The sequence below is a fragment of the Mobula hypostoma genome, chromosome 6 (genome assembly GCF_963921235.1).
Source record: "Mobula hypostoma chromosome 6, sMobHyp1.1, whole genome shotgun sequence".
NCBI classification, from domain to species: Eukaryota; Metazoa; Chordata; class Chondrichthyes; order Myliobatiformes; family Myliobatidae; genus Mobula; species Mobula hypostoma.
The window spans coordinates 99,081,592-99,108,817 of NC_086102.1; the positions used below are offsets into that span (position 1 = coordinate 99,081,592).

At 43.8% G+C, this 27,226-nt stretch overlaps 1 protein-coding gene across 5 annotated transcripts in view; it reads left to right on the plus strand.

Annotated features, from left to right (window-relative positions):
- hspbap1 (hspb associated protein 1) overlaps positions 1-26,715 on the plus strand; it is a 314,662-nt gene extending 287,947 nt beyond the window's left edge. For all 5 annotated transcript variants that reach the window (XM_063051316.1, XM_063051317.1, XM_063051319.1 and 2 more), the window contains 2 exons: positions 8,643-8,753; positions 24,712-26,715. In XM_063051316.1, the coding sequence (XP_062907386.1) occupies positions 8,643-8,753; positions 24,712-25,200 (600 nt within the window). In that variant the 3' untranslated portion in view covers positions 25,201-26,715. The remainder of the gene's footprint in view (positions 1-8,642; positions 8,754-24,711) is intronic.
- Positions 26,716-27,226: the final 511 nt, after the last annotated feature.

Consider the following 27,226-nt stretch of genomic DNA (forward strand, 5'->3'; position numbering starts at 1 on the left):
TGCTGCAGCACCATTCCACTAATTGGCATATCTCACTCCTGTACGCCCTCTCATCACCCTCTGAAATTCGACCAACAGTGGTTGTATCATCAGCAAATTTGTAGATGGTATTTGAGCTCTGCCTAGCCGCACAGTCATGTGTATACAGAGAGTAGAGTAGTGGGCTAAGCACACACCCCTGAGGTGCGCCAGTGTTGATCGTCAGCGAGGAGGATATGTTATCACCAATCTGCACAGACTGTGATCTTCCGGTTAGGAAGTCGAGGATCCAATTGCATTTCTTCTACCAAAGTGCATGACTGTACACTTCCCAACACTGTATTCCTTTGCCATTCTCCTTATCTGTCTAAGTCCTTCTGTAGTCTCTCTGCTTCCTCAAAACTGCCTGCCCCTTCACCTATCTTTGAATCATCTGCAAACTTTGTAACATATCCATCAATTCCATCACCCAAATCATTGACAAATAGCATAAAAAGAATAAGCCCAACACAGACTCCTGTGGAACACCACTAATCATTGGCAGCCAACTGGAAAAGGCTCCCTTTATTCACTCTCTTTGCCTCCTGCCCATCAGTCACTGCTTTTTCAATGCTGGAATCTTTCTCTGTAATACCATAGGATTGTAGCTTGTTAAACAACCTCATGTATGGCACCTTGTCAAACGCCTCTGAAATTCCAAGTACACAACATCAGCTGATTTTCAATTGAGGAACCCATGCTGACTATCACCTATTTTACCATGTGCCTTCAAGTATCCTGAGATCTCATCCATCTTCCCAACCACTGAGGTCAGACTAACTGGCCTATAGTTTTCTTTCTTCAGCCTCTCTTTTCCTTCTTGAAGTGTGGATGGACATTTGCAATTTTCCTGCCTTCCGGAACCATTCCAGAAGCCAGTGATTCTTGAAAGAGCATTACTAATGCTCCACAATCTCTTCAGCCATCTCTTTTAGAACTGTGTGGTGTACACCATCAGGTCCAGGTGACTTATCTACCTTCAGATCTTTAAGTCTGCCAAGATCCTTTCCTCTAGTTCTGGTAACTTCGCACACTTCATGATCCCTGACACCTGAAACTTCCAGCATACTGCTAGTGTCTTCCACAGTGAAGACTGGCACAAAGTATTTATTCAGTTGGTCCACCATTTCGTTGTCTCCCATTACTACCTTTTCTGCATTATTTTCCGGCAGCTCATTATCAACTCTCTCGCCTCTCTTTTACATTTTATGTACATGAAGAAAATTTGGTATCCTCCTTAATACTATTCACAAGCTTACATTCGTATTCCATCTGAATGACTTTTTAGTTGACTTCTATTGTTTTTTAAGCCTCCCAGTCCTCTAACTTCCAACTATTTTTGCTGTAATATATGCCCTCTCTTTGCCTTTTATGTTGACTTTGACTTCTCGTGTTAGCCACTGTTGCATCATCTTGCCTTTAGAATATTTGCACCATAAATAATAAATAGTAATAGAACCATAAATAGTTAAATAGTAATATGTAAATTATGCCAGTAAATTATGAAATAAGTACAGGACCAGCCTATTGGCTCAGGGTGTCTGACCCTCCAAGGGAGGAGTTGTAAAGTTTGATGACTTCCTATGACGCTCTGTGTTGCATCTCGGTGGAATGAGTCTCTGGCTGAATGTACTCCTGTGCCCACCCAGTACATTATGTAGTGGATGGGAGACATTGTCCAAGATGGCATGCAACTTAGACAGCATCCTCTTTTCAGACACCACCGTGATAGAGTCCAGTTCCATCCCCACAACATCACTGGCCTTATGAATGAGTTTGTTGATTCTGTTGGTGTCTGCTACCCTCAGCCTGCTGCCCCAGCACACAACAGCAAACATGATAGCACTGGCCACCACAGACTCGTAGAACATCCTCAGCATTGTCCGGCAGATGTTAAAGGACCTCAGTCTCCTCAGGAAATAGAGACGGCTCTAACCCTTCTTGTAGACAGCCTCAGTGTTCTTTGACCAGTCCAGTTTATTGTCAATTCGTATCCCCAGGTATTTGTAATCCTCCACCATGTCCACACTGACCCCCTGGATGGAAACAGGGGTCACTGGTACCTTAGCTCTCCTCAGGTCTACCACCAGCTCCTTAGTCTTTTTCACATTAAGCTGCAGATGATTCTGCTCACACCATGTGACAGAATTTCCTACCATAGCCCTGTACTCAGATGCATCCAAATATGGCAGAGTCATCCGAAAACTTCTGAAGATGACAAGACTCTGTGCAGTAGTTGAAGTCTGAGGTGTAAATGGTGAAGAGAAAGGGAGACAAGACAGTGCCCTGTGGAGCCCCAGTGCTGCTGATCACTCTATCAGACACACAGTGTTGCAAGCACACGTACTGTGGTCTGCCAGTCAGGTAATCAAGAATCCGTGATACCAGGGAAGCATCCACCTGCATCGCTGTCAGCTTCTCCCCCAGCAGAGCTGGGCGGATGGTGTTGAACGCACTGGAGAAGTCAAAAAACATGACCCTCACAGTGCTCGCTGGCTTGTCCAGGTGGGTGTAGACACGGTTCAGCAGGAAGGCGATGGCATCCTCAACACCTCATCGGGGCAGGTAAGCGAACTGGAGGGGATCTAAGTGTGGCCTGACCGTAGGCCGGAGCAGCTCCAGAACAAGTCTCTCCAGGGTCTTCATGATGTGGGAGGTCAATGCCGCCGGTCTGTAGTCATTGAGGCCGCTGGGGCGCGGCGTCTTCGGCACAGGGACGAGACAGGACGTCTTCCACAGTACAGGAACCCTCCGGAGCCTCAGGCTCAGGTTGAATACATGGCGACGTACTCCACATAGCTGAGGGGCACAGGCTTTGAGCACCCTGATACTGACACCATCTGGTCCTGTAGCCTTGCTTGGGTTGAGACATTTCAGCTGTCTTCTCACCTATTCAGCTGTGAAGCCCACTGTGGTGGTTTCGTGTGGGGAGGGGGTCATGGCAGCAGGGTGGGGGACTGTGAGGAGGGGTAGGAGGGGAGAGTGGAATATGTGTTGGTTGGGGGCCGACAACAGATGGCTCATGTGGGGATGGGCAGGGGCCACAATGTCAAATCTGTTAAAGAACAGGTTAAGTTCATTGGCCCTGTCCACACTGCCTTCAGCTCCTCTGTTGCTAGTTTTCCGGAACCCAGTGATGGTCCTCATCCCCCTCCAGACCCCTCTCATGTTGTTCTGCTGGAGTTTCCACTCAAGCTTCCTCCTGTACCTGTCTTTAGCCTCCCTGATCCTGGCTTTCAGGTCCCTCTGTATTGCCCTCAGCTCCTCCCTATTTCCATCACTAAACGCCCTCTTTTTAGCGTTCAGGATGTCCTTAATGTCCTTTGTCACCTGTGGCTTGTTATTTGAATAACAAAGGACAGTTCTTGTCGGAACATTGCAGTCCACACAGAAGTTGATGTAATCAGTGATGCACTCTGTGAGCCCATCAATATCAATCCATGTGGCTCACAGAGTGCTTGCCAGTCTGTCACCTCAAAACAACCCTGGAGCGCCTCATAAGCCTCCTCCGACCATTTCCTCACTGTCCTCGAGGTTACAGGTTTACTCTTCACCAGAGGCACGTAGCAGGGTTTTAGATGCACCAGGTTGTGATCTGTCCTTCCGTGGGGGGAGGGGAGAGGAGCTGTATGCATCCTTAACATTAGCGTGCATCAAATCCAGAGTCCTCTCCCCTCTGGTTGTACAGCTCACATACTGCATGAGGTTGGGCAGTGTTCTAGCCATGGTAACCTGGTTGAAGTCACCCGAGATGGTAATGAGGGCACTCGGGTGCTGGGTTTGTAATCTGGCTATGACGGTGTAAATGATGTTACACGCCGACGTTGGGTTGGCAGAGGGAGGGATGTACACAACAACCACAATTGCATGCGAGGTTTTCCTTGGCAAAAAATATGGCCGGAGTCCAACAGCAAAAAGTTCAATATCCGGGCTACAGACACGTTCCTTGATCGTAATATGCCCAGGATTGCACCATCTGTTATTTACCAGAACCACCAGCCCCCCTCCTTTACGCTTACCACTCTCCGTGCAATTCCGTTCAGCTCGAACGGTCTGGAAGCCCTCTATGGAAATGCTTTGATCAGGTATGTCCTCGTGCAGCCACGTTTCAGTAAAACACATGACACTGCTCTCCCGAAATGTTCTCTGACTCCTGACAAGCGCCATCAATTCATCCATTTTATTCCCCAGCGATCTCACATTTCCCGTGATGAGAGAGGGGAGACACGGCTTATAACTTCTCTGTAACGAAAACCAATTTCTCCCGGGGTCAATAAAGTATGACTATGACTATGACTATGACTATTTCTTGCTCTTTGGGATGTATATATCCTGTACCCTCCCATGTGCTTCCAAAAATTCCAGCCATTGCTGCTCTGCCGATATCCCTGCTAGTGTTCTTTTGCAACCAGTTCTGGGCAACTCCTCTTTCATGTCTCTGGAATTCCCTTTACTCCACTGGAATACTGATACATCAGACTTTAGCTTCTCCTTCTCATATTACAGGGTGAATTTGATCATGTTATGATCACTTTCCCCAAAGGGTTCTTTTACCTTAAACTCTCAAATCAATTCTGATTTTTTGCACAACACCCAATCCAGAATAGCTGATTTCTTAGTGGGCTCAACTATGAGCTGCTCTGAAAAGCCATCTCATAGGCACTCTAGAAATTCTCCCTCCTGGAATCTTGCACCATCCTGATTTTTCCAATCCAGCTGCATATCAAACTATTGTAACATTGCCCTTTTGGCATGCATTTTCTACCTCCCATTGTAATTCGTAGGCCATATCCTTACTACTGTTTGGGTTCTGTATACAACACCCATCAGTGTCTTTTTACCTTGCCGTTCCTTAGCCCTATCCACAATGATTCAACACCTTCCGACTCTATGTCACCTCTTTCTAATAGTTTGATTTCATTTGTTACCAACAGCAATTCTGTCTTCCGGCCTCGCCTTTCTATACAATGTGCATCCATGGAGATTAACCTCCCAGCTGTAATCTTTCAACCATGATTTAGTGATGCCTATGACATTATACGTGTAAATCTGCAACTGTGCTGCAAGTTCATCATTATTCCGTATACTGTGCGCATTCAAATACAACACCTTCAGTCCTGTGTTCACCCTGTGTCAGCCTTTTACTTTACAACTCATCCTGTTGATGGCAATTCTGCCCTGTCATCAGCCTCTCCTCACTACACATTGCCTCTATTTGAAAACCAGCTACCCCATCTTCAGCTCTATCATCTGCCTTTCCTACAATAGGCAGCTCAGGACACTCATTGCATCAAGCTCAACGTTTTGATTCCTAACTTTGTCAGAGGTCTTACCAACATCTGCCTCCACAACTTCTCCACTAACTGTTCTGGCGCTCTGGTTCCCATTCCCCTGCAACTCTAGTTTAAACCCCACCGTGCAGCATTAACAAACCTTCCCACTAGGAAGAGAGCCCAATTATCCAAAAATCTTATGCCCTCCCTCCTTGGGCTCAAATTAAACTGTATAATCTTCCTAGTTCTGTCCTTGCTAGCACACAGCACGGTTAGCAGTCTGGAGACCTCAACCCTGGAGATCCTGCCCTTTAACATAGCACCTAATTTCCTGAACTCCTTATGCAAAACCTCGTCACTCATCCTCCCCATATCTTTGGTACCTGCATGAACCACAACTTCTAGCTGTTCACCTTTCCACTTAAGAATATTGTGGGCTCGATCTGAGATATCCCAGACCCTGGCACCCATGCAACAACGTGCCATCCGGGAATCTCCGTTCTCGCCCACAGTACCTCCTGTCTGTTCCCTTAATTAGTGAATCCCCTATCACCACAGCGTGGCTCTTTTCCTCCCTTCCCTTCTGAGTCACAGAGGCAGACTCAGTGCCAGAGACCCAAGCACTCTGACTTTCATCCCTCTGACAGTGTCCGAAGTGGAAAACCTGTTGTCGAAAGGAATGGCCACAGGGGTACTCTGTCCCTCTGACAGTGTCCAAAGTGGAAAACCTGTTGTCGAAAGGAATGGCCACAGGGGTACTCTGCACTGGCTCCTTAACCCCTTTCCCCCTTCCTGGCTGTCACACAGTTTCCTGTGTCCTTCACCTTGTGTGTAACTGTCTCTCTGTGTCCTTTCTGTCCTATCTACCACCCCTTCAGCCTCCTGAGCGGTCCGGAGTTCATCCAGTTCCATCTCCAATTCCTTAACGTGAATTTTTAGAAGCCGCATCTGGATGCACTTCTCGCACACTGGAGGTCTCCCTGCCTTCGCATATCCCACAAGAGGAGCATTCGACTATCTTGTATGGGATCTCTACTCTCGTAGCTGAGCAGATATAAAGAAGGGATGGCAAAAAAAAAATTAACCTAGAGCTTTTCTTTTGCTTTCTCTGACTGAAGCCTCTCTCAGCAGAAAGCTCAAAGAGCTAAAGCCTCAAGATTACCACTCTGACTCTATCCACTCAGACGACGGCCACTGTGATGATGGCTGCTGTGCTTGCCCTTGCCTTCCTTTAATTTACTCTTACTAATCAATCACACATGCTGATTGGCCGCTGGACAAACCTCTTTTTTGCTACACCAATCCACTACTCCCTTCTGTACTTGGGCAGTGGACCTGAAGTCCCTTCCTCTCAAAACTTGCGATGTCCAGTTTGGCCGCTGGTCAAAGCACTTTACTGGAAGGAGAAATTGATGTTCATGGCATCAGGTCACTACCTAGATGGAATATGAGGTGTTGCTCCTCCAATCTGAGAATGCAAATGGGATTGGAATCAAAATGGTTGACGGATGAATTGGAGGTGCTTGACAAAGCGATCCCCCAATTTATGTTAGGTCTCATCATGTAGAAGAGGCTGCATCAGGAGTACCAGATACAATAAACGACCCCAACAGATTAGCAGGTGAAGTGTTGCTTCACTTGGAAGTACTGTTTGGGGCTCTGAATGGAGGTGAGGGAGGAGTTAAATGGGCAGGTGTAGCATTTCTTTCACTTGCAGGGAATATATGCAAGGAGGGAGATTAGTAGGAAGGGACAAATAGACAAAGGAATCATGGAGGAAGCAATCCCTGTGGAAAATGAAGAGTGGGGTGGGGAGGTAAAGATGAGTTTGGTGGTAGGATCCCATTGGAGATGTCAGAAGTTACGGAGAATGATGTGTTGGATGTGGAGGCTCATGGAATAGTAGGTGAGATTCATGGGGTGGTAGGTTAGGACCCCATTCCCATTCTGACTTGTGGGTCCATGGTCTCCTCTTTTGCCATGATGAGGCCACTCTCAGGGTGGAGGAGCAGCACCTCATATTCCATATAGGTAGACTCTAACCTGGTGGCACAAATGTTCAATTCTCCTTCTTGGTAAATTTTATTTCTTCCTCCTTCCCTCTTCTTCTATTCCGCACTCTGACTTCCTACCTCTTCTCCTCACCTGCCAACACTTCCCCCTTGTTCCCCTCCTCCTTCCCTTTCCCCCATGATCCACTCTCTTCTCCTATCAGATTTCTTCTTCTGCAGCCCTTTCCAGTTCTGATGAGGGCCTGAAACGTCAACTGTTTGTTTATTTCCATAGATCCTGCTTGACCTGCTGAGTTCCTCCAGCATTTTGTATGTGTTGTTCTGAATTTCCAACATTTGCAGAAACTCTTTTGTTTAAGATTTATGAATGATCCTTTTTTTGCACAACTTACTTATTTTTCTAATTTATAGATTTTTATGTCTTTGCATTGTACTGCTGCTGCAAAACAACAAATTTCATGTCATATGTCAATGATAAGAAATTTGATTCTGATTCTGATACGTTAGGGACATTTAAAAGATTGTTCAATAGGCATGTGGATGAAAGAAAAACGGTTCTATGGGAGGGAGGGGCTAGATTGATCATGAAGTAGGTCAAGGGGTTGGCACAACCTCCTGTGCTGTGGGGCCTGTACTATACTGTTCTATGTTCTATGTTCTTGGCAGTGTATATCTTAACTACATGTAGTTAAGGTCTATACACTAGCAGAATGAGAATTAGAATCAATTTTAACATCACTGGTGTATGTCGTGACATTTGTTGTTTTGCGGCAGCAGTGCAGTGCTATACATAAACAAAACAATAAGATATATATATATAAAAAAATTAAATTAGTGCAAAAGGAATGCAAAAATAGTGAGGTAGTGTTCATGGTTTCATTGTCCATTCAGAAATTTGATGGTGGAGGAGAAGAAGCTGTTCCTAAAACACGTGTGTACGTCTTCAGGCTCCTCCCTGATGGTAGTAATAAGAAGAGAGTAGGTCCTTGGTGATCCTCAGGAATCCGTAATGATGGATGCCATTTTTTTCATGTATTGTCTTTTGAAGATCCTCTTGATGCTGGGGAGGCCAGTGGCTGAGTTTGCAACTTTTTCCAATCCTTTGCAGTGGCCTCTCCATATCAGGCAGTGATACAGCAGTTAGAATGCTCTCCATGGTACTTCTATAGAAATGTGTTCGAGACTTTGGTAACATAACAAATACCAAACTGCTCAATCACTTCTGGATTAATTGACTGTTTCTTTTTAAGGAAAGAGTTATTTCTGTTGAATCTCCAGTTTTTCCCCTTCTTACTATAGTAATGGCGCTGCCTCTAATTCTGTTTCGCACCATTTCCAGGGTGACGATGATGAAGCCAGAGTTGGAGAGGCGTTGGCTCGGACAGTGGTCTGTGCTGTGAAGTCTGCAGATCCTCATGCTGACCCTGCCAGCTGGCTGAATACCACTGAGGTGTGTGATCCTCTGTTTAATTTTTGAAGTATAGATATAGCATCCTGGATTACCAAATTCAAATGTAAAACCCTCCAGGAGATGTTTGAATCAATAAGTCCAAGTGTGTATTCACCTGCTCTCACCTGTATCTCCTCCATACCCCACACATCTGCCCTCACTTCATCCTTCCATCACTATTACCTCTTGTCCTTATCCACCACCCCATAACCCTCCATATCCAGCACATTATTTTTGCAAATTCTGCCATCTTCAATGGAACCCTACCACCAAACGCATCTCCCCCCACTCCCCGCCACTCTCTGCTCTCGATGTGAATCCTTTGTCCACTCTTCCTTCAGCATGGATCTCCTTGCACATATCCCTGCAAGTAGAACAAGAACTACACCTCCTCCTTCACCAAACAGTCCTTACAGGTGAAATAACTTGTGAGTCTGTTGGGGTCATCTACTGTATCCTTTGCTCCTGGTGCAGCCTCCTCTACATCGGTGTGACCTGCTGTAGATGGGGGAACAGCTTTGTCGAGCACCTTCATTCTGTCTGCCACAAAAGGCGGAAATCATATCCTGGTTGCTACCAATTTAACTGAACTTCCAATTCCCATTCCAACACATTGGACCAGGGCCTCCTGTACTGCTGCGTTGAGACTACACTTGGGTTGGAAGAGCAGCATCTCATATTTCGTGTAGGTAGCTTCCAAGCTGATGCATGGATATCGATTTCTCTAACCTCCAGTAATATCTCCCAATCCATTTCTTTCTTTTTCCATTCCATATTCTGGTTCCCCTCCCTCACGTCAAGGGACATTATTTTAAGGTAATTGGAGGAAAGTATTAGGGGACATGTGAGAGGTAGATTTTATTACAGAGAGAGGGGTGGGTGTTTGGAACATGCTGCCAGGTTTGGTGGTAGAGACAGATACATCAGGGCATTTAAGAGACTCTTTGGTAGCACATGGATGAAAGAAAAATGGAGGGTTATGTGGGAGGGCAGTGTTAGACTGATCTTAGAGTAAGTTAGAAAGTTGGCACAACATTGTGGGCTGAAGGGCCTGTACGGTGTTGTACTGTTCCATGTGTGGATTCCAAAAGGGTGAGTTTCTAGAGTGCTTATGAGATGGCACTTTAGAGCAGTTCATGGTTGAGCCCATGGAGGGATCAGCTATTCTGGATTGGGTGTTGTTGAATGAACCAGAATTGATTAGAGAGCTCAAGGTAAAAGAACCTTAGGGGCAAGTGATCATAACATGATCGAATTCACCATGAAATTTGAGAAGGAGAAGCTAAAGTCAGATGTATCAGGATTACAGTGGAGTAAAGTGAATTACAGAAGCATGAGAGAGGAATTGGCCAGAATTAATTGGAAAAGAACACTGGCAGAGATGACAGCAGAGCAGCAATGGATGGAATTTCTGGAAGTAATTGGGAAGGTACAGGAAATATACATCCCAAAGAGCCAGAAGTATTCTAAAGGCAAGATGAACAACCATGGAAGACAAAGGAGTGAAGGCCGACATAAAAGCAAACAGAGGGCATATAATAGAGCAAAAATTAGTGGGAAGTTAGAGGATTGGGAAGCTTTTAAAAACCAACAGAAGGCAATTAAAAAAAATTCAGAAGGTAAAGATGGAATACAAAAGTAAGCTAGCCAATAATATTAAAGGGGATACCAGAAGTTTCTTCAGATACATAAAGTGTAAAAGAGAGGCGAGAGTGGATATCGGACCACTGGAAAATTATGCTGGAGAGGTAGTAATGGGGGGTAAGGAAATGGCAGATGAACTGAATAAGTCTTTTGCATCAGTCTTCACTGTGGAAAACACCAGCAGTATGGTGGAAGTTCCAGGTGTCAGGGGTCATGAAATGGGTGAAGTTACCATAGCTAGAGAGAAGGTTCTTGGGAAACTGAAAGGTCTGAAGTTAGATAAGTCACCTGTACTAGATGGTGTCCACACCAAGGTACTGAAAGAGGTGGTTGAAGAGTTTGTGGAGGCATTAGTAATAATCTTTCAAGAATCACTAGATTCTGGAATGGTTCTAGAAGACTGGAAAACTGCAAATGTCACTCCAGTCTTCAAGAAGGGAAAGAGGTAAAAGAAAAGAAACTATAGGCCAGTTAGTCTGACCTCAGTGGTTGGGAAGATGTTGGAGTCAATTATTAAGGATGAAGGCACGTGATAAAATAGACCGTAGTCAGCATGGTTTCCTCAAGGGAAAATCTTTCCTGACAAATCTGTTGGAATCCTGTGAAGAAATAACAAGCAAGATAGACAAAGGAGAATCAGTCGATGTCGTGTATTTAGATTTTCAGAAGGCCTCTTGACAAGGTGTCACACATGAGACAAGCTACAAGCCCATGGTATTATGACGAAATTCTAGCATGGATAAAGCAATGGCTGATTGGCAGGAGGCAAAGAGTGGGAGTAAAGGAAACCTTCTCTGGTTGAATGCCGGTGACTAGCGGTGTTCCACAGGGTCTGTGTTGGGACTAATTCGTTTTACATTAAATGTCAACGATTTGGATGATGGAATTGATGGATTTGTTGCATAGTATGCAGACAATATGAAGGTAAGTGGAAGGGCAGGTAGTTTTGAGGAAGCAGAAAGGCTACAGAAGGATTTAGACAGATTAGGAGAATGGCAAAGAAATGGCAGATGGAATGAAGTGTTGAGAAGTGTATGGTCATGCACTTGAAGAAATGAAGGGGTTGACTGTTTTCTAAATGGAGAAAAAATACAAAAAACTGAGGCGCAAAGAGATGATAATCTTTGTACAAGATTCCCTAAAGGTTAATTTGCGGGTTGAGTCTGTGGTGAGGAAGGCAAATGCAATGTTGATATTCGTTCAAGAAGACTAGAATATGAAAACATGGATGTAATGTTGAGACTTTAAAGCACTGGTGAGGCCTCATTTGGAGTATTATGAGGAGTTTTGTGGCCCTTATCTTAGAAAGGATGTGCTGAAACTGGACAAGGTTCAAAAAAGCTTCTCAAAAATAATTCCAGGATTGAACAGCTTATCATATGAAGAGTGTTTGATGGCTCTGGGCCTGTATTCACTGGAATTCGAATGAATGAAAGGTGACCTCATTGAAATCTATTGAATGGTGAAAGACCTTGATAGAGTAGATGTGGAGAGGGTGTTTCCTATGGTGGGAGAGTCTAAAACCAGAGGACGCAGCCTCAGAATTGAGGGGTGTCCTTTTAGAACGGAGATGAGGAAGAATTTCTTGAGCCAGAGAGTTGTGAATCTATGGAATTCTCTGCTACTTACAGCTGTGGAGGCCAAGACTTTGTGTATATTTAAGGCAGAGCTTTGAGAGATTCTTGATTGGTCAGGACATGAAGGATACATGGAGATGGAAGGAGATTGGGGCTGAAAGGAATATTGGATCAGCCATGATGAAATAGCAGAGCAGACTCAATGAGCCAAATGGCCAAATTCTGCCCTTATGGTCTTTATGTTGGTCAGCATGAGTGAGTTGAGCCAAAAGGCCTCTTTCTTTTTTTTTTGTAATTTATTTTTTATTGAAGTTCATCATCAAACAAACATTTCCATAAGATGTATTTCAGATACTGTACATATATGTCATATACAGGTTTCCCCCGCCATCCGAAGGTAGAGCGTTCCTATGAAACTGTTCGTAAGCCGAAATGTCATGAAGCGAAGAAGCAATTACCATTTATTTATATGGGAAAATTTTGTGAGCGTTCGCAGACCCAAAAATAACCTACCAAATCATGCCAAATAATACATAAAACCTAAAATAACAGTAACATATAGTAAAAGCAGGAATGATATGATAAATACACAGCCTATATGAAGTAGAAATACTTCTCTACAACGATTGCCTGCACAGATCTCCGTTGCGAAAATCTCACGCAAGTGCTCTCGGCAGAAAATCTCACACAAGCGCTGTTGGCATAACCGTGCTCTCCAGTAACCTTTAAACTATGAAGCTGCCAAATCTACCAAATAACACGTAAAAATACACAGCTTATATAAAGTAGAAATAATGTATGTACAGTGTAGTATCACCTACCGGAATTGGGAAAACAGCGCTGAGCACACTGATGACGGTGTGTTAGACTAAGTCGTCGCAGGTTGGGGTGGTGCAGTGGCCCCCACCCTCCAGGCCGCCGACTGATACATTGCCACGAAGAATGCAGCAGTAGCTGGGAGGCACACAGCACATCTTTAAGAAAAAATCCGAAATAAACATGCTAATTAATTAGTACTGCCCGGCATGTAAATGTTGGCGCAGGTGATTGCATCGCCTCTGATCTGGGCCAACAATTACGTGCTAGGTGGCACCTAATTAATTAGTATGGTTATTTCGGCTTTTTTCTTAAAGATGTGCTGTGTGCCTCCCGGCTACCGCTGCATTCTCTGCGGATCAGTACAGTATCTGTCTGGGGCCCGGGGGTTGGGGTGGTGGGACACGGGGGTGTCATCTCATCGTCAATCAGGGCAGGCAACTCATCTTCTTCTATGACTGCCTGCCTCGATGTCAAAGGTCGAGGTTCGTCGTCTGCTGTGGCTGATGTGGAAGGCTTGCTTGACTGCTGAGCCTCGCACATTTTTCTATCACACAGTTCTTTGTAAGCACTCAAACCATCTTGCAAATATCCCCTAAACCTATGTACCCTTTCAAAATTAAAGTCGTACTTTATTATTGCAGCGAAAATCTCACGCAGTTGCTTCACTTTCGCTACTGCATTCGGTTTCGATTGTTATCCTTTCCTCTTCCAATTGCATCAGCTCTTCGTCTATCGGTTCTTGGTCATGGGATGCCAAAACCTCTTCAACATCATCTCGTCAGCTTCCACAAGCCAAACTCACTTTGTCCTTGCTTCGTTCACCACGATCGAAATGCTTAATTATGTCTAGTTTTATGCTAAGTGTAACACCCTTACGAGCTCTTTCAGGCTTTTCCGACACCTTAGAACTCATCTTGCTAACGGCTGCTCAATGCAACGTGATTAAGCAATGCCATTCCAAATCCCGGGGAGAGCGCTGCTCAGGGCGCGCGCTGCCTGTCTTCGTAACAGTGAAAACACCTTCTGAAAGCGAAAACAGGGTACTAATGTAGGTCTGTCGTAACAGTGAGGTTTCATAAAGCAAACATACGAAAAGCGGGGGACACCTGTAATCATATTTATCACAAATCTCCACATAATATTTATCTGAGGTATACACTTATAGAAAGGAGAGGAAAGAAAGAACAATCAAAAGAAAATATGTACAGAGTAGGGAGTTATTTTTTTACAATATATTCATTGACTTGTGAGAATAAAATCAGGCCTACGAGGTGTTATGTAGTTAAACCATTTTTTCCAGTATGAATAAAATTGTTCCAACTTATGATTAACAGATGCTGTTATCTTCTCCGTTTTGTAAATGTCCATTGTAATTTCCATCCATATATTTAAAGTTGGGCTCTCCTATGATAATCATTTCCTGGTAAGGGTCTTTTTACCAGCCACCAGCAGTACATTCATTAAATATTTCTCTCTTTTCAACCATTCTTGAGGTATATACCCAAAATATATGGTCTTACTCTCTAAGGGTAGTTCACATTTAAAGATGTCTTGTAGGGCATTATGTATCCCACTCCAATAGTCTTTGATAATGGGGTATTCCCAGAAGATATGATAATTTTGATTTCCACAATTTCTCCAGCAAGCAGGTGGTTACTATCATAATGGGATTTCTGAGAGGGTGTATAAAGTATCTTATCAAGTTTTTCCACCCGAACTCCCTTCATTTCTGTGAACTGATACACTTCCATTGATACCTCCATATTATTGTCCATTCTTCCTCAGATATTATTATCCCTCCTTCCTTCTCCCATTTTGTTTTAATGTATGAAGTGGAATGTGTTTTAAGATTTGACAAACCCTTATAAGCGTTTGAAATTATTCTACTACTGTTGTCTGAATTATATGCTTTTCTAATCAGCTCTATCAGACATGTACTTGCCTTGGTTACATTTTTAACCGTCTTATTAACATACTGTTGCATCTGTAAATACCAATAAGAGTCTTGTTTTTCTAATAAGTGTTTCTCTTTGAGCATTTCAAAACTGAACAGTGTTCCTTCTTTCATTATATTGCAAATAGCTGTTATTCCTTTAGCTGTCCAGTCCTTAAATCTAGCATCCAGTTTATTCGGCATAAAATCTGAGTCATATGCACACCATTTAAGAATTGCAATGTCTCTCTCCAGTTTATATTCTTTTATAATAGTTTTCCATATTTTAAGAGTCCATTTCGCCCACGGGTTGTCAATATTATTTATGTAACTTTGTAGGTTGCTATCAGCCAAAATTGTCTGTATGGGGATGGAAAGTGTCCTCTCCTCAATGTTTTTCCATTGAGTGTCATGTGATGGGTTGCCAAAAGGCCTCTTTCGGTGCTGTATCACCCCATGACTTTATGAACTTTCTCTGCAGTGCAAATGCATCCAAAAATATGGGGCTTTCTTACCCAAATTGACCTGTACATTGCTAGCCTAGAGTGAGAGTTCACATTTGACATGGATGTGTTCATGCCATGTTCATGAGAAATATAGTTGGCAATGTGTAGCTGTTTCATATTAGCCTTGGTCTAATAAAGGCCAACAGAATGAAACATAGCAACTTCCTGTGCTGTAAATTTCTGTGATTCTATGTATCAAAGTGTTTGATAATTAATTCCAAATTTGTGCTAATTAGCTAATATAAATGGTGGCAAAAATTAGTATGTATTCTAATGGGCAGTCAGGGAAAGAAAGTGTAGCAGATTGTATACTTCAGGCGAATTTGTGTTGCACTTGATGGAGGGTCTGGCCTGAAACATCAACTGTTTATTCCTCAGGTGCTGCCTGACTGGCTGACTTCCTCCGGCAATTTGTGTGTGCCCCTCTACTGAAAATTGTAGATATCCAAAATTAAAGTGGTGGACACACTGGAAAACTGAAATAAAAGACATTGTCCACAGCTGGGCCAACAAGGTCCATTTGTGTGCCATCTGATTTTGTAGAGCAAGAAGGGATTAATGTGATCAATGATCTCCATTTACAGGTGTAAAAAATTAGTGAAAACCTGTTCTCAGTTGCAGAGAAGGTATGGGAACAGAGAGAACAAAGGGGTGGTCTGATTGTCTGGAAGGGAGGAGAGATTGAACATCGCAAATGGCAATGGTGCTGGTGAAAAGAGCATGATAACATTCAAAGGCTAACAGAAGGAGGTATGAATACAAATCTGGAGTCACCAAAAGAGATTAAAGAGAAACTGAAAGCTGAATCTCAGTCACATCAGAGTGCAGAAAGGAGTTTCTCATCAGTGAACATGAGAGTGTAGGGTAATGAAATGGGTGACAGATGACACATATTGTTCATAATAGAAACTGTTGTACATAGTTAACAAACACCATTGTTGATTTGTTGTGTTCACTGTAAGAGATGGTGTCTGACATAATGATGTCAGTGTAACTGCTTTTGGTTTGTTGGTTATGGAAGTAAAGGGGTGCAGCTTTTGTTAAGCATGTAAAATGATTCTTGCATGTTTTATTCACAAAATCCTACATCGGTGACCCCGACACTCTTGGATGTTTCCAGAGGTACTAAACGACACGTCAACCAACACAGTTTTTTTGAAGCTTGCCATAGTTTTGGTTTACACAGACAGAAGTCCAGTTCATGCTGCAAGAAATCACTGCGGACAATACCGAATTTTACTATATTATAGCATCACTAAGTAGTTCCACTGCACCCAGAGTGGGGAGTCGACTGGGGACCTGCCTGCAAATGATAAATATATCACTCTGAAAACTAACCTATTACAGACTTTTGGACTGTCTCTGTGTGAGCCTTGCCCGGCTTGGGTGACACCAGGCCTTCAGACCCATTAAACCACTTGCTTGCTCTCCTGGCAATCACCATCCTTGTTTTATTTTTAAAGAGCTCTTTATGTAACAAATGCCTGATCAAGTTTGCACAGTCCTCACTAATATACCTGTGAAGGACTATAGGGAATCTTCTAAAAGGGCTGATAGTCTACCCTTAGCCAGGCAGAGGTGCATTGGTCCTCCTGTCTCAAAAAGCCCTGGCAGCAGAGTCTCCAGCAAACTCACACCTGTGGCTCTGTACCAGACAACACTGGGTCTGTGTTTTTACCGTGCACGCTTCAGCAAGAACTCCAAGTGCCAACCGCCGTGCAACTTCAATGATGCCAATGCATTGGGACATCGGAGATCTGTGAACACCAAGGGTTCCAGCTACCAAGGGTTGTTTATTGTTCTTTACGGACACCTTTTCAGGGCAACGGTGTCTGTGTGACATAAGCACACAAGTGAGTGTGCTGTCAGCATTGCCCATTGCCTTTAAGGCCGAGGGCGACGGATCATAGCTGGAGGCCATCAGCAGTATCAGGATCTGGACTTAATGAGGCATAATGTTCTGCTTCAGTGGATGATGGTACACATGGGACTTTGTCTTAGTTGAAGTTGCTGGACCCCTGCTCAGCGCCGATTTCCTGTGTGCCAAAGGGCTGTTAGTAAATCTTAAGAAATGTCGGCTTGTGAACGCACAGGACTTTGGGTTGTTACTCTGTACCCCCAGTATGTTGCCCACAATGACTCTGTCCTGCACATACACCACCACATGTGAATTCATCATCTGCTGGGCGAATTGCCAAAGCTCACCAAGCCCACATTTTCCACTCCAGTCACAAAGCATGGGGTTCAGCACCACAATTCCACAACTGGTTCGCTGGTCCGCCACCGTGCACATAGGCAGGACTCGGAAAAGCTGGTCATCCTGAAGGCTGAGTTTGCTAACATGGAAATGCTTGGCATTGTATGCAGATCGAACAGCCCTTGGGCTTCACCCGCCCACATAGTCCATAAGCCCAATGGTGATTGCCGTCCATGTGCCAATTACCTCCACCTTAACGAGGCCGCCACCCCTGATCATTACCCAATTCCACATATTCAAGTCTTTTCATCGTGGTTAGTTGGAAAGCTAATTTTTTTCTAAAGTGCACTTAGGGCTACATCAGGTGCCGGTCTACGATGAGGATGCTCCCAAAACTACTGTTCGAACCCATTGGAGTTTCTGCAAATGCCACTTGGGCTGAGAAAGCAGCACAGAGTTTCCTGCGACGAATATTAAAAGACTTAGATTTTCTTTTTGTTTACCTGGACGGCATACTTATCACCAGCACATCCAACACCGAACACGTCACATCTCCACACACTTTCCAAGTGCTTATGCCAGTATGGGCTGATTATTAACCCTGCTAAATGCCAGTTCGAGTTCTCTACTATTGACTTTTTGGCCACTCCATTGTCAAAAGTCACTACTGTTATGGACTTGGCACTGCTCCAAACTACCAAAGCACTGCAAGAAGTCTTAGGTATGGTGAATTTCTTTCACCGTTTCATTCTGTGAGAACTTATGCTGCCCTTGTATAGTGCCTGTAAAGGTACTATACAAGGTAATTGCATGCTTGAGTGGTCAGCAGACATGACCAGAGAATTTGACAACACCAAATGAGCACCTTGAAACGTGACCCTACTGGCACACTTGCTCCACAATGCACCTATAGCCATCACTACTGACGCCTCAGACCATGCTGTGAGTGCTGTGCACAAACAGTTGGTTGGAGGCGTTTGGCAACTGCTCACCTTCTTCAGCCAGCATCTCTGCCCCCTGAGAAGTTTGACCATGAGCTTCTCGGTCTCTATCTGGCTATCCACTGTTTTCATTTTCTACACAAACCCCTTGTGCACACGATGGCCATGGCATCAGACCCTTGGTCTTCACAGCAGCAATGCTATCTGGCCTATATTTCAGAATTCACATCCAGGAGAAAGATAATGCTGTGGCTGATTGCCTCTCATGGCCCACTGTCGCTGCCATACACAGCGGGGTTAACTATGCCAACATGGCAGTGAACCAAGCTAGTGACCCAGAGGTTCAGGCTTAATGTTCAGTAGACTCAGACCTGCGGTTGGCTGTCGTCAAGTTCAGGGATGCAGGAGTTTCTCTCCTGTACGATGTCTCAACTGGTTGCCCTCAGCCCATAGTGCCTGCAAACTGGAGGCATACTGTTTTTAACTCCAGTCATGTCCTCTCATATACAGGTGGGAAATCTTCACAGAAACTGATTGCTTTAAAGTTTCTGTGGTATGGCCTTAGGAAGGATGTGCAAGACTGGAGTGCAGTCTATGTTGTGTGTCAGTGGTGAAAATTAACCATCAAGTTTGGGCAGCATTAGCACCTTTCAAGGTCCCTGAGCAACATCTTCATCTTGTCCTTGTGAACCTTGTTGGTCCTCTTCCACCCCCGACTGTTCCACACATCTCCTTACCATGGTGGCCTGTACTACCAGGTGGCCAGAGGTTGTCTCTCTAGTGTTGACGACTGCTTTGGACATGGCATGGGCATTCATCAAAACCTGAGTTGCTTAGTTCGTCACCCCATCTGATATTTCTTCCCTCCTCAATCCCCAGTTCATGCCAGACCTCTGGACTGTAGTGGCCCAGAACCTTGGTGTTAAATTGATTCACACCACAGCATATCACCCACAGTTCAAAGCCTGTACAAGCTGTTTCACCATTCCTTAAAAGTTGCTCTGAGGGCCTCCTTGACAGATAATTGTTGGCATGATCCTGTCCTGTGGGTCCTGCTTGGGCTCAGAATGGCTCCAAAGGAGGACCTGCAGTTCTTCACAGCTGAGTTGCTGTGCCAAGTGGTTTTATTCCTCACCTGGTCTGCGAGCCAGCAGCATTCTGCTCTCCTCAGTAAACTCAATTCTTTTACACCTGTTCCTACCTTCCACCATGGTGTACAGCTCTTTTGAGTTACAGTTCACTTGTGTTCTACCTTGTTCATTTTTGCCCACCATGATGCATATCAACACCCCCTTAATCGCCCCTACAATGGCCCTTTCTGTGTTTTGGACAGGGCAAAAAGACTTACTGTAGATGGGAAGGTTAAACCTGAAAGCATTTCTGTAGGTCGCTTCAGACGGCCCACCAAGACCTAGATGGTTCCACGACCGTTCTCCCAGCATCACAACATAACCATGTGCATGTCAGCACACCCCCGATGAGCCAGGGTCACCTACTGCTAATCCAACCAAGCAACACAGGGCCCAAGTCGGGCAGCTCGTACAAGCTGCAGACAGACTCACAATGCTGGTTTTGATGAATTCTAGGGGGTTTGTGTAGGTAATGTAATGGGTGACGGATGACACATACTGTTCATAGTAGTAACTGTTGTACATTATCACAAACGCCCTTACTGAATTGTTGTCTTCACATTAAGAAGTGGTGTCTGTTGTAATGAAGTCAGTGTAAGGGGACTGCTTTAGGTTTACTTGTAATGGAAGTAAACGGCTGAGGCTTTTGTAGAGCACATAAAATGACTCGTATGTTTTATTCACAAAATCCTGCAAGTGTCCTGTGATCACCAACGGGTCCAAAATCACATTCACGCTGATGAACTTCCAAGATGTTGGCCAAAGAATGATCATTGGACCATGCTGGATACAGTCTGAAATTGCTGAATGTGCTGCTAGGTCACTGTAGATGATGAGATACCTTTTCCTGATCTTGCATTAGGCATCATTGCAAAAGTATGAGAGATTAAAACAGGAAGAGGATAGTGAATTAAGAGAAATCAACTATGGCACAGCATGTGAACTGAAAGGAAATATTTCATAAAGATGAATTTGGATTGGTAATTTTGAGGGTTCTTGTGGTGAAGCTTTTTATTGTAATTTAGCGTATTGAGTACAGGAGTTGGGATATTCTGTTGAAGTTATATAAGATATTGGTGAGGCCTAATTTGGAGTATTGTGTGCATTTCCAATCACCTACTTTCAGGTAGTTATCAATAAAATTAAGAGTACAGAGAAAAATTCCAAGGATGTTGCCAGGACTTCAGGACCTATCTTATAGGCAAAGGTTGAATAGGTGAGGACTTTGTTACAAGAATCACCCCTTGTAATAATGATCAGGGAGGAACAAAGAGAATCTGTAATTACCAACAAGTACCTTTATATCTCAATGGATGAACATGTGAACTTACACAACCAGGTACCTGTGTGCACACCAACTAAGTTCCCCTGACCTTCTATGAACAGTCATAGAACAGAAAATATAATACCAGTTAAAAAGGAGTTTGTGCTGCAGAGCACATGTTCCTCGTAGTTCCATTTTGAATCTCCACATCCATGGGCCCCTCCTCATCTGCGACGGTTGTTCTCCTACAAAGTTACTGTTGCCAGCACACTTGGAGAGTCTGTTTTTATATTCATTCCTTACCAATTCAAATGTTATATTCCATTGTCATCGGCTGTAAGTCATGTATCTGACTTTTAACATCTTTTTATTGGCTCTGCTCCAGGCCAGCATCCATTTATTGCCCTCTTCCCAGCAAGTGACAGTCGGTAATTTATGGCACTTTGTTCTCAATCAGCAACCAGCTTGAATCACACAGAACAGATTCAAACCCCAACAGTCAAAAATCTGCATGTTCTATCCAACCAAAGAACACATAACAAATAACTTCTTTGGAAATGATCTCTAGTCCTGCAGATTACCTGGAGCATCATTATGTCAACTTTAAAACACTGATCAAGCAAGTGACTTTAACTCACAAAATGAAGAACACAGTCTCTTCATAAAAGGACAGCCTCCATCTTCCCCCCCCACCCCACCATGGCAAGAACAGAAACAATTGGTCTGCCTGCTTCCACTGTCCTTGATTCATTCAAATTCACTGATTATAGACTGTAATTCTTCCTGCCAACAACTTTATTCCCTGGAGTTTAGGAGAATGGGGCAAGATTTGATAGATGTATATAGAATGATAAGTGTATCTTTTATTTATTTATTTAGAGATGCAACATGGTAACAGGCCCTCCCGGCCCAATGAGCCTGTGCAGCCCAATTGCACCCATGTGACCAATTGATCTACTAATTCGTATGTCTTTGTGATGTAGGAGGAAACCGGAGTACCTGGAGGAAACCCATATTGTCACGGGGAGATCGTACAAACGATTTATAGACAACAACGGGAATTGAACCCCTGTCGCTTGCTCTGTAAAGCTGTACACTAACCACTATGCTACTGTGCCAACCTCTATAGAGAGAGTAAATGCAAGCAGACATTTTCCCCTCAGGTTGGGTGAGACTATAGAAGTCATATGCCAAGAGTGAAAGGTAAATATTTAAGGTCAACCTGAGGGGGAGCATCTTCACTCAGAGGATGGTGAGCCAGCAAAAGTAGTGGATGCAGGTTTGACTGAAACATTTAAGAGAAGTTTGAATAAGTACATGGATGGAAGAAGTATGGAGGGTATGGTCTGGGTGCGGGGTGAATATTTGTTCTGCACCAAGTAGATGGGCTGAAGGGCCCGTTTCTGCTGTAGTGCTCTATGTTCAAGTTAAAGGTTTTCATTTCACCTATACTGGTTTCTCATTGTAGATAACTTTTTCATTGCACTTGTGCATATGACAATAGACTCGACTTTGACTTTGAACGCCTAGTGCAATATTTTGAACTGGAGGTGCAATTATGTAATCCTTTCAGATTTTTTTTTTTTTTCATTTATGTGGTTGGGCAGAAAGGGAGATGATGAAAGGGCAATGATGCTCCAGGTACCACAGGAAGGTGTGGGAATTGTTGAAGGTAGAATAGTGAAATAAAGCATATAAGATATGGGAACAGAATTTGCCCCATTAATTCAGCTTCACCTTCCGTCATGGCTGATGTAATATCCCTCTCAATCCCATTCTCCTGCCTTCTCCCCATAACTTTTGCTTCCTTACAAATCAAGAACCTATCAACCTATGCTTTAAATATTTCAAATGACTTGGCCTCCACAGCCATCTGCAGTAATAAATTCCACAGATTCACCACCATCTGGCAAAAGAAATTCCTCTTAATCACTATTCTAGAGGGATGTCTTTCTCTCCTGAGGCTGTGCCCTCCAGTCCTAAACTCCCCAACTATAGGAAACATCTTCTCCATATCCATTCCATCGAGGCCTTTCAATATTAGATAGGTTTCAATGAGATGTGCCCCTCATTCTTCTAAACTCCAGTGAGTACAAGACTAGAGTTCCTCCTACTTAACCATAAGACTATAAGATACAGGAGCAGAATAAGGCTATTTGGCCCATTGAGTCTGCCTTCCAGTTTTCCTCTCAGCCCAGTCTCCTGCCTGCTCCCTGTATCCCTTCATGCCCTGACCAATCAAGAATCTATCAACCTGTGCCTTAAATATACATAGAGACGACCTCCACAGCTGCCTGCGGCAAAGAATTCCACTAATTCACCACTCTCTGGCTAAAGAAATTCCTCCTCATCTCCATTCTAAAAGGACATCCCTCTTGTCACGTACCCCGTGACGGATTAAAGAATCAGCAGAAATGGAAAACACCTTGGAGTCCAGTATTGTTATTAACTAATGGTATTTATTAGTAACTACACAATACAGTAATATAAATACAGATAAATCAAACAGGTTAGCAATGATTATATGTAAGTAAGTGTGGAAATATATGAAAATCAAGCTTCTTCGAGTCTAGGGGTAAATAGATAGTCTTACGATGATGAGTAGAGTTCAGTTCAGTTACGGTATTGAGTTGAGTAGTGATGGAGAGAGAGGGGGAGAGGTTTGAGTCTTCAGGTGAGCTGACGCCGTCAATCTTCCCGTTGTCCTTTGGAAGTCAGCGACTGTGACCACAACAGAGGGGACCTTTCTTCTGTGGTGGAATTATCAACCCAGGTGAAGGTTGGACACACAAATAACTCCCCACCGGTCACTCCCTTTTCACACTGCGAGAGCCACTGATCGATCTGCCTGATCGATCCTCCAAAACCCACTTTTTCTGTGGGCACAACAAAGCTCATTCAGTGTCCAAAACCATGTGTCTGTCCGTTTATCATCCGACCTTCTATTTATCTCACCGTGCTGATTACCAACTGTCACTCAAACAGCTCCTCCCTTCTCTGTCTGTAAGAATACAGAAGCTGAAACCAGTGTCCTTGTAAAAATGTAAATATGCTGCAGAAAACCCATAACATCATCCAAAGCTATCCTCATCTCTCTCTCTCTCTCTCTCTCTTAAAAACAAGACGTCGGTGTTAAATATCTCTGTCTCTCTCTTTTCAAAAGCACAGTTCATGGGGGGTAATTCAGGACCCCGTCACACTCTATTCTGAGGCTGTGTCCTCTGGTCTTAGGCTCTCCCACCATTGGAAACATCCTCTCCACATCCACTCTATCAAGGCCTTTCACCATTCGATGAGGTCACCCCTCATTCTTTAGAATTCCAGAGCCCAGAGCCAACAAACGTTTTTCGTATAGCAAGCTGTTTAATCCTGGAATCATTTTCATGAACGTCCTTTGAACTCTCTCCAGTTTCAGCACATCCTTTCTAAGATAAGGGGACCAAAACTGCTCACAATCCTCCCAGTGACGCCTCACCTGTGCTTTATAAAGCCTCAACATTGCATTTTGCCTTTATGTTCCAGTCCTCTTGAAATTCCCAGGATCATTCTCATGAATGTGCTCTGGACCCTCTCCAATGCCAGCATATACTTTCTTAAATAAGAGTGCCAAGGTAGCTGTCCAAGGTAGTGTAGCAGTTAGCACTACACTATTACAGCTCGGGGCAGAGTTCAATTTCACTGCTGTCTGTAAGGAGTTTGTACATTCTCCCTGTGAGCGCGTAAGCTTCCTCCAACAGTCGGTTAATTGGTCAATGTACATTGTCCTGTATTTAGGCTACTGTTAAATAGGTGGGTTCTGGGCAATGTGACTCATTGGGCTGAAAGGGCCTGTTCTGTGCTGTATCTCTAAATAAAATAAATAAGAGGCCCAATATATGAGCGGGAACAGACCAAACAATGGCTGTACACATTTATAATTCTATATATTCTTTTTTTTGTGTGTGTAGGGTGCTGTCACATCGTATGAAACAAACCTACACTACGTCAACCTTGCAGTTCAATCCTGTTTAGATAACGCCAAGACCCATTCAGCCAGCTGCACAAAAGGAAGCGATCAGTCAGTGCAGCTTTCCTCTGGCCTTCCGAAAAAAAGAAAAGGTGGTTCAGGAGCGGCAGAATTTGCAGCCAAGGATGGACGAGGGAAGCTTGCAGAACCTAAAGCTGGCCTGAGCACCAACATCTGTATTGGACCGAATCTGGTTCCTGTTCAGCAGGTAGCTGCTGCTCCAGAAGAGGACCCAGTTTCCAGCACATCTGGTGATCCATCTCTGGCCAGCAGATTGGAAGCTAAACAGTGTAGTTTGGACTGTGATTCCAAACCTGCTGACAATGTTAGGAGATTGATATCCACTGATGATTTACTAAACTGCTTGGTCCACCCTGACATCATTCAATTAATGACTGAGATTCTGCTGGGTAGGCATTGTTCTCATTAGTCTCACCCAATCATTAATGTTACTTGTGTTTTTGCAAATTTATCATTAATAAGAAAGTATTTGTCTCCACATATCTATGTTATTAAAAATATTGTGCATGGTGTGCAAATAACCAAGTAAAACATGGGGGTCCTTAAACCTGCCCCACTATTCAGTACAATCGTGTTTGATCATTTACTTCAGCTTTATTCTCAATCTGCTTTATTCAAAGTTCAAAGTAAATTTATTATCCAACTACACCTAGTATACACTCAGTGGCCACCACCTCCTGTACCTAATGAAGTGGCCCCTAAGTGTATGTTTGTGGTCTTCTGCTGTAGCCCACCCACTTCAAGGTTCAACATGTTGTGCGTTCAGAGATGCTCTTCTCCACATCACCATAGTAACATGTGGTTATTTGAGTTAGTCTCCTTCCTGCTAGCTTGAATCAGTCTGGCCATCATTAATAAGGCATTTTCAATCGCAGAACTGGCACTCACTGAATGCTTTTTTTGTTTTTCGCAGCATGCTCTTTAATTTCTAGAGTGTGTTGTACATGAAAATCCCAGGATATCTGCAGTTTCTGAGATACTCAAACCAGCTGTCGGGTTCTGTCAAGTTTCAGTGGGACTCAAGTGCAGACCAATGAATACTTTTTCACCAGGATTTATTGGGGAGCACAAAGGCAACAGTCTTTCAAAAACAGAAGGCAGGCACGAATCCGAAATGGCAGGCAGAGGTCTTACCAGGAAAGGCAGTCAGGTGAGGGCAGACAATCTAGAGCGCACAATCAAAAATCAGGTCCAGGAACAGGCAAAATCCAAAACACAGAACCGGGCAAAATCGGTTGGCAGAAGTCACAATGACAAGCTAGAACAACACAGGTCAGAACTGGGACAAACTGGCAGAGTGAGTCAGTCTGTCTGTCTGTCTGTCTGTCTGTCTGTCTGTCTGTCTGTCTGTCTGTCTGTCTGTCTGTCTCTTGTTTTACGGCAGTCAGCATCCACTGGCAGAGACTGCTAGTCAAGGCAGGATTTAAATGGCCAGGGTAATGAGTGATAATTAGAAACAGGTGGATGCAAATGAGGAGACAAGCAGGTAATTGGAGGAAGTCCAAAAAGGAAAGGGGCTGGGCCAGAACCCACATGGCCAGGTGAAAGAAAACAGAAATTAAAGACTGTTGTGATCCAGAGCTACCAGCAGAGGCCCTTCGACACAGTGTTCAGGCCGGATCCTTAACACCAGCCCATCTGGCACCAACGATCATTCCACAGTCGAAGTCAATTAGATCATATTTTTCCCCATTCTGATGTTTGGTCTGAACAATAACTGAACCTCTTGACCATGTCTGCGTGTTTTTGTGCATTGAGTTACTGTTGCATGATTGGCTGATTTTCATTAATGAGCTGGTGTACAGGTATACCTAACAAAGTGGCCACTGAATACATGTTACCATATCACAAACGAGAAAATCTGCAGATTCTGGAAATCCGAGCAACACGCACAAAAAGCTAGAGGCAGCATCTATGGAAAAGAGTACAGTCAACATTTCTGGCCAAGACCCACATCAGGACTGGGAAAAAAGGCTGATCCCAGTCTTGATGTGGGTCTCGGCCCGAAACGTCGACTGTACTCTTTTCCATAGATGCTCCCTGGCCTGCTGAGTTCCTCCAGCATTTTGTGTGTGTTGCTTGTTACCATATGCTACTTGAGATTCAATTTCCTGCAGACATTTATAGGAAAAAAAGAACTATAATAGAATTTCATGAAAAACTATACATAATCAGACAAAGACTGAAAAAGTGCAAAAGAAGATAGAATGGGCAAATAAAAAAATGATATTGAGAACAAGAATAGTGAAGAGTCCTTGAAAATGAGTCAGTAGGTCGTAGAATTAGTTCAGAGTCATGGTGAGTGAAGCTTTTCATACTGGTTCAGGAGCCTAATGGTTGTAGGGTAATGTCCAAAGACACATCAGCTTTGGTTGTTAGTAAAGGTCTCAACTATCAATCATTCACAGCCTTTAAGAGTAGAGAAGAAAAAGAGA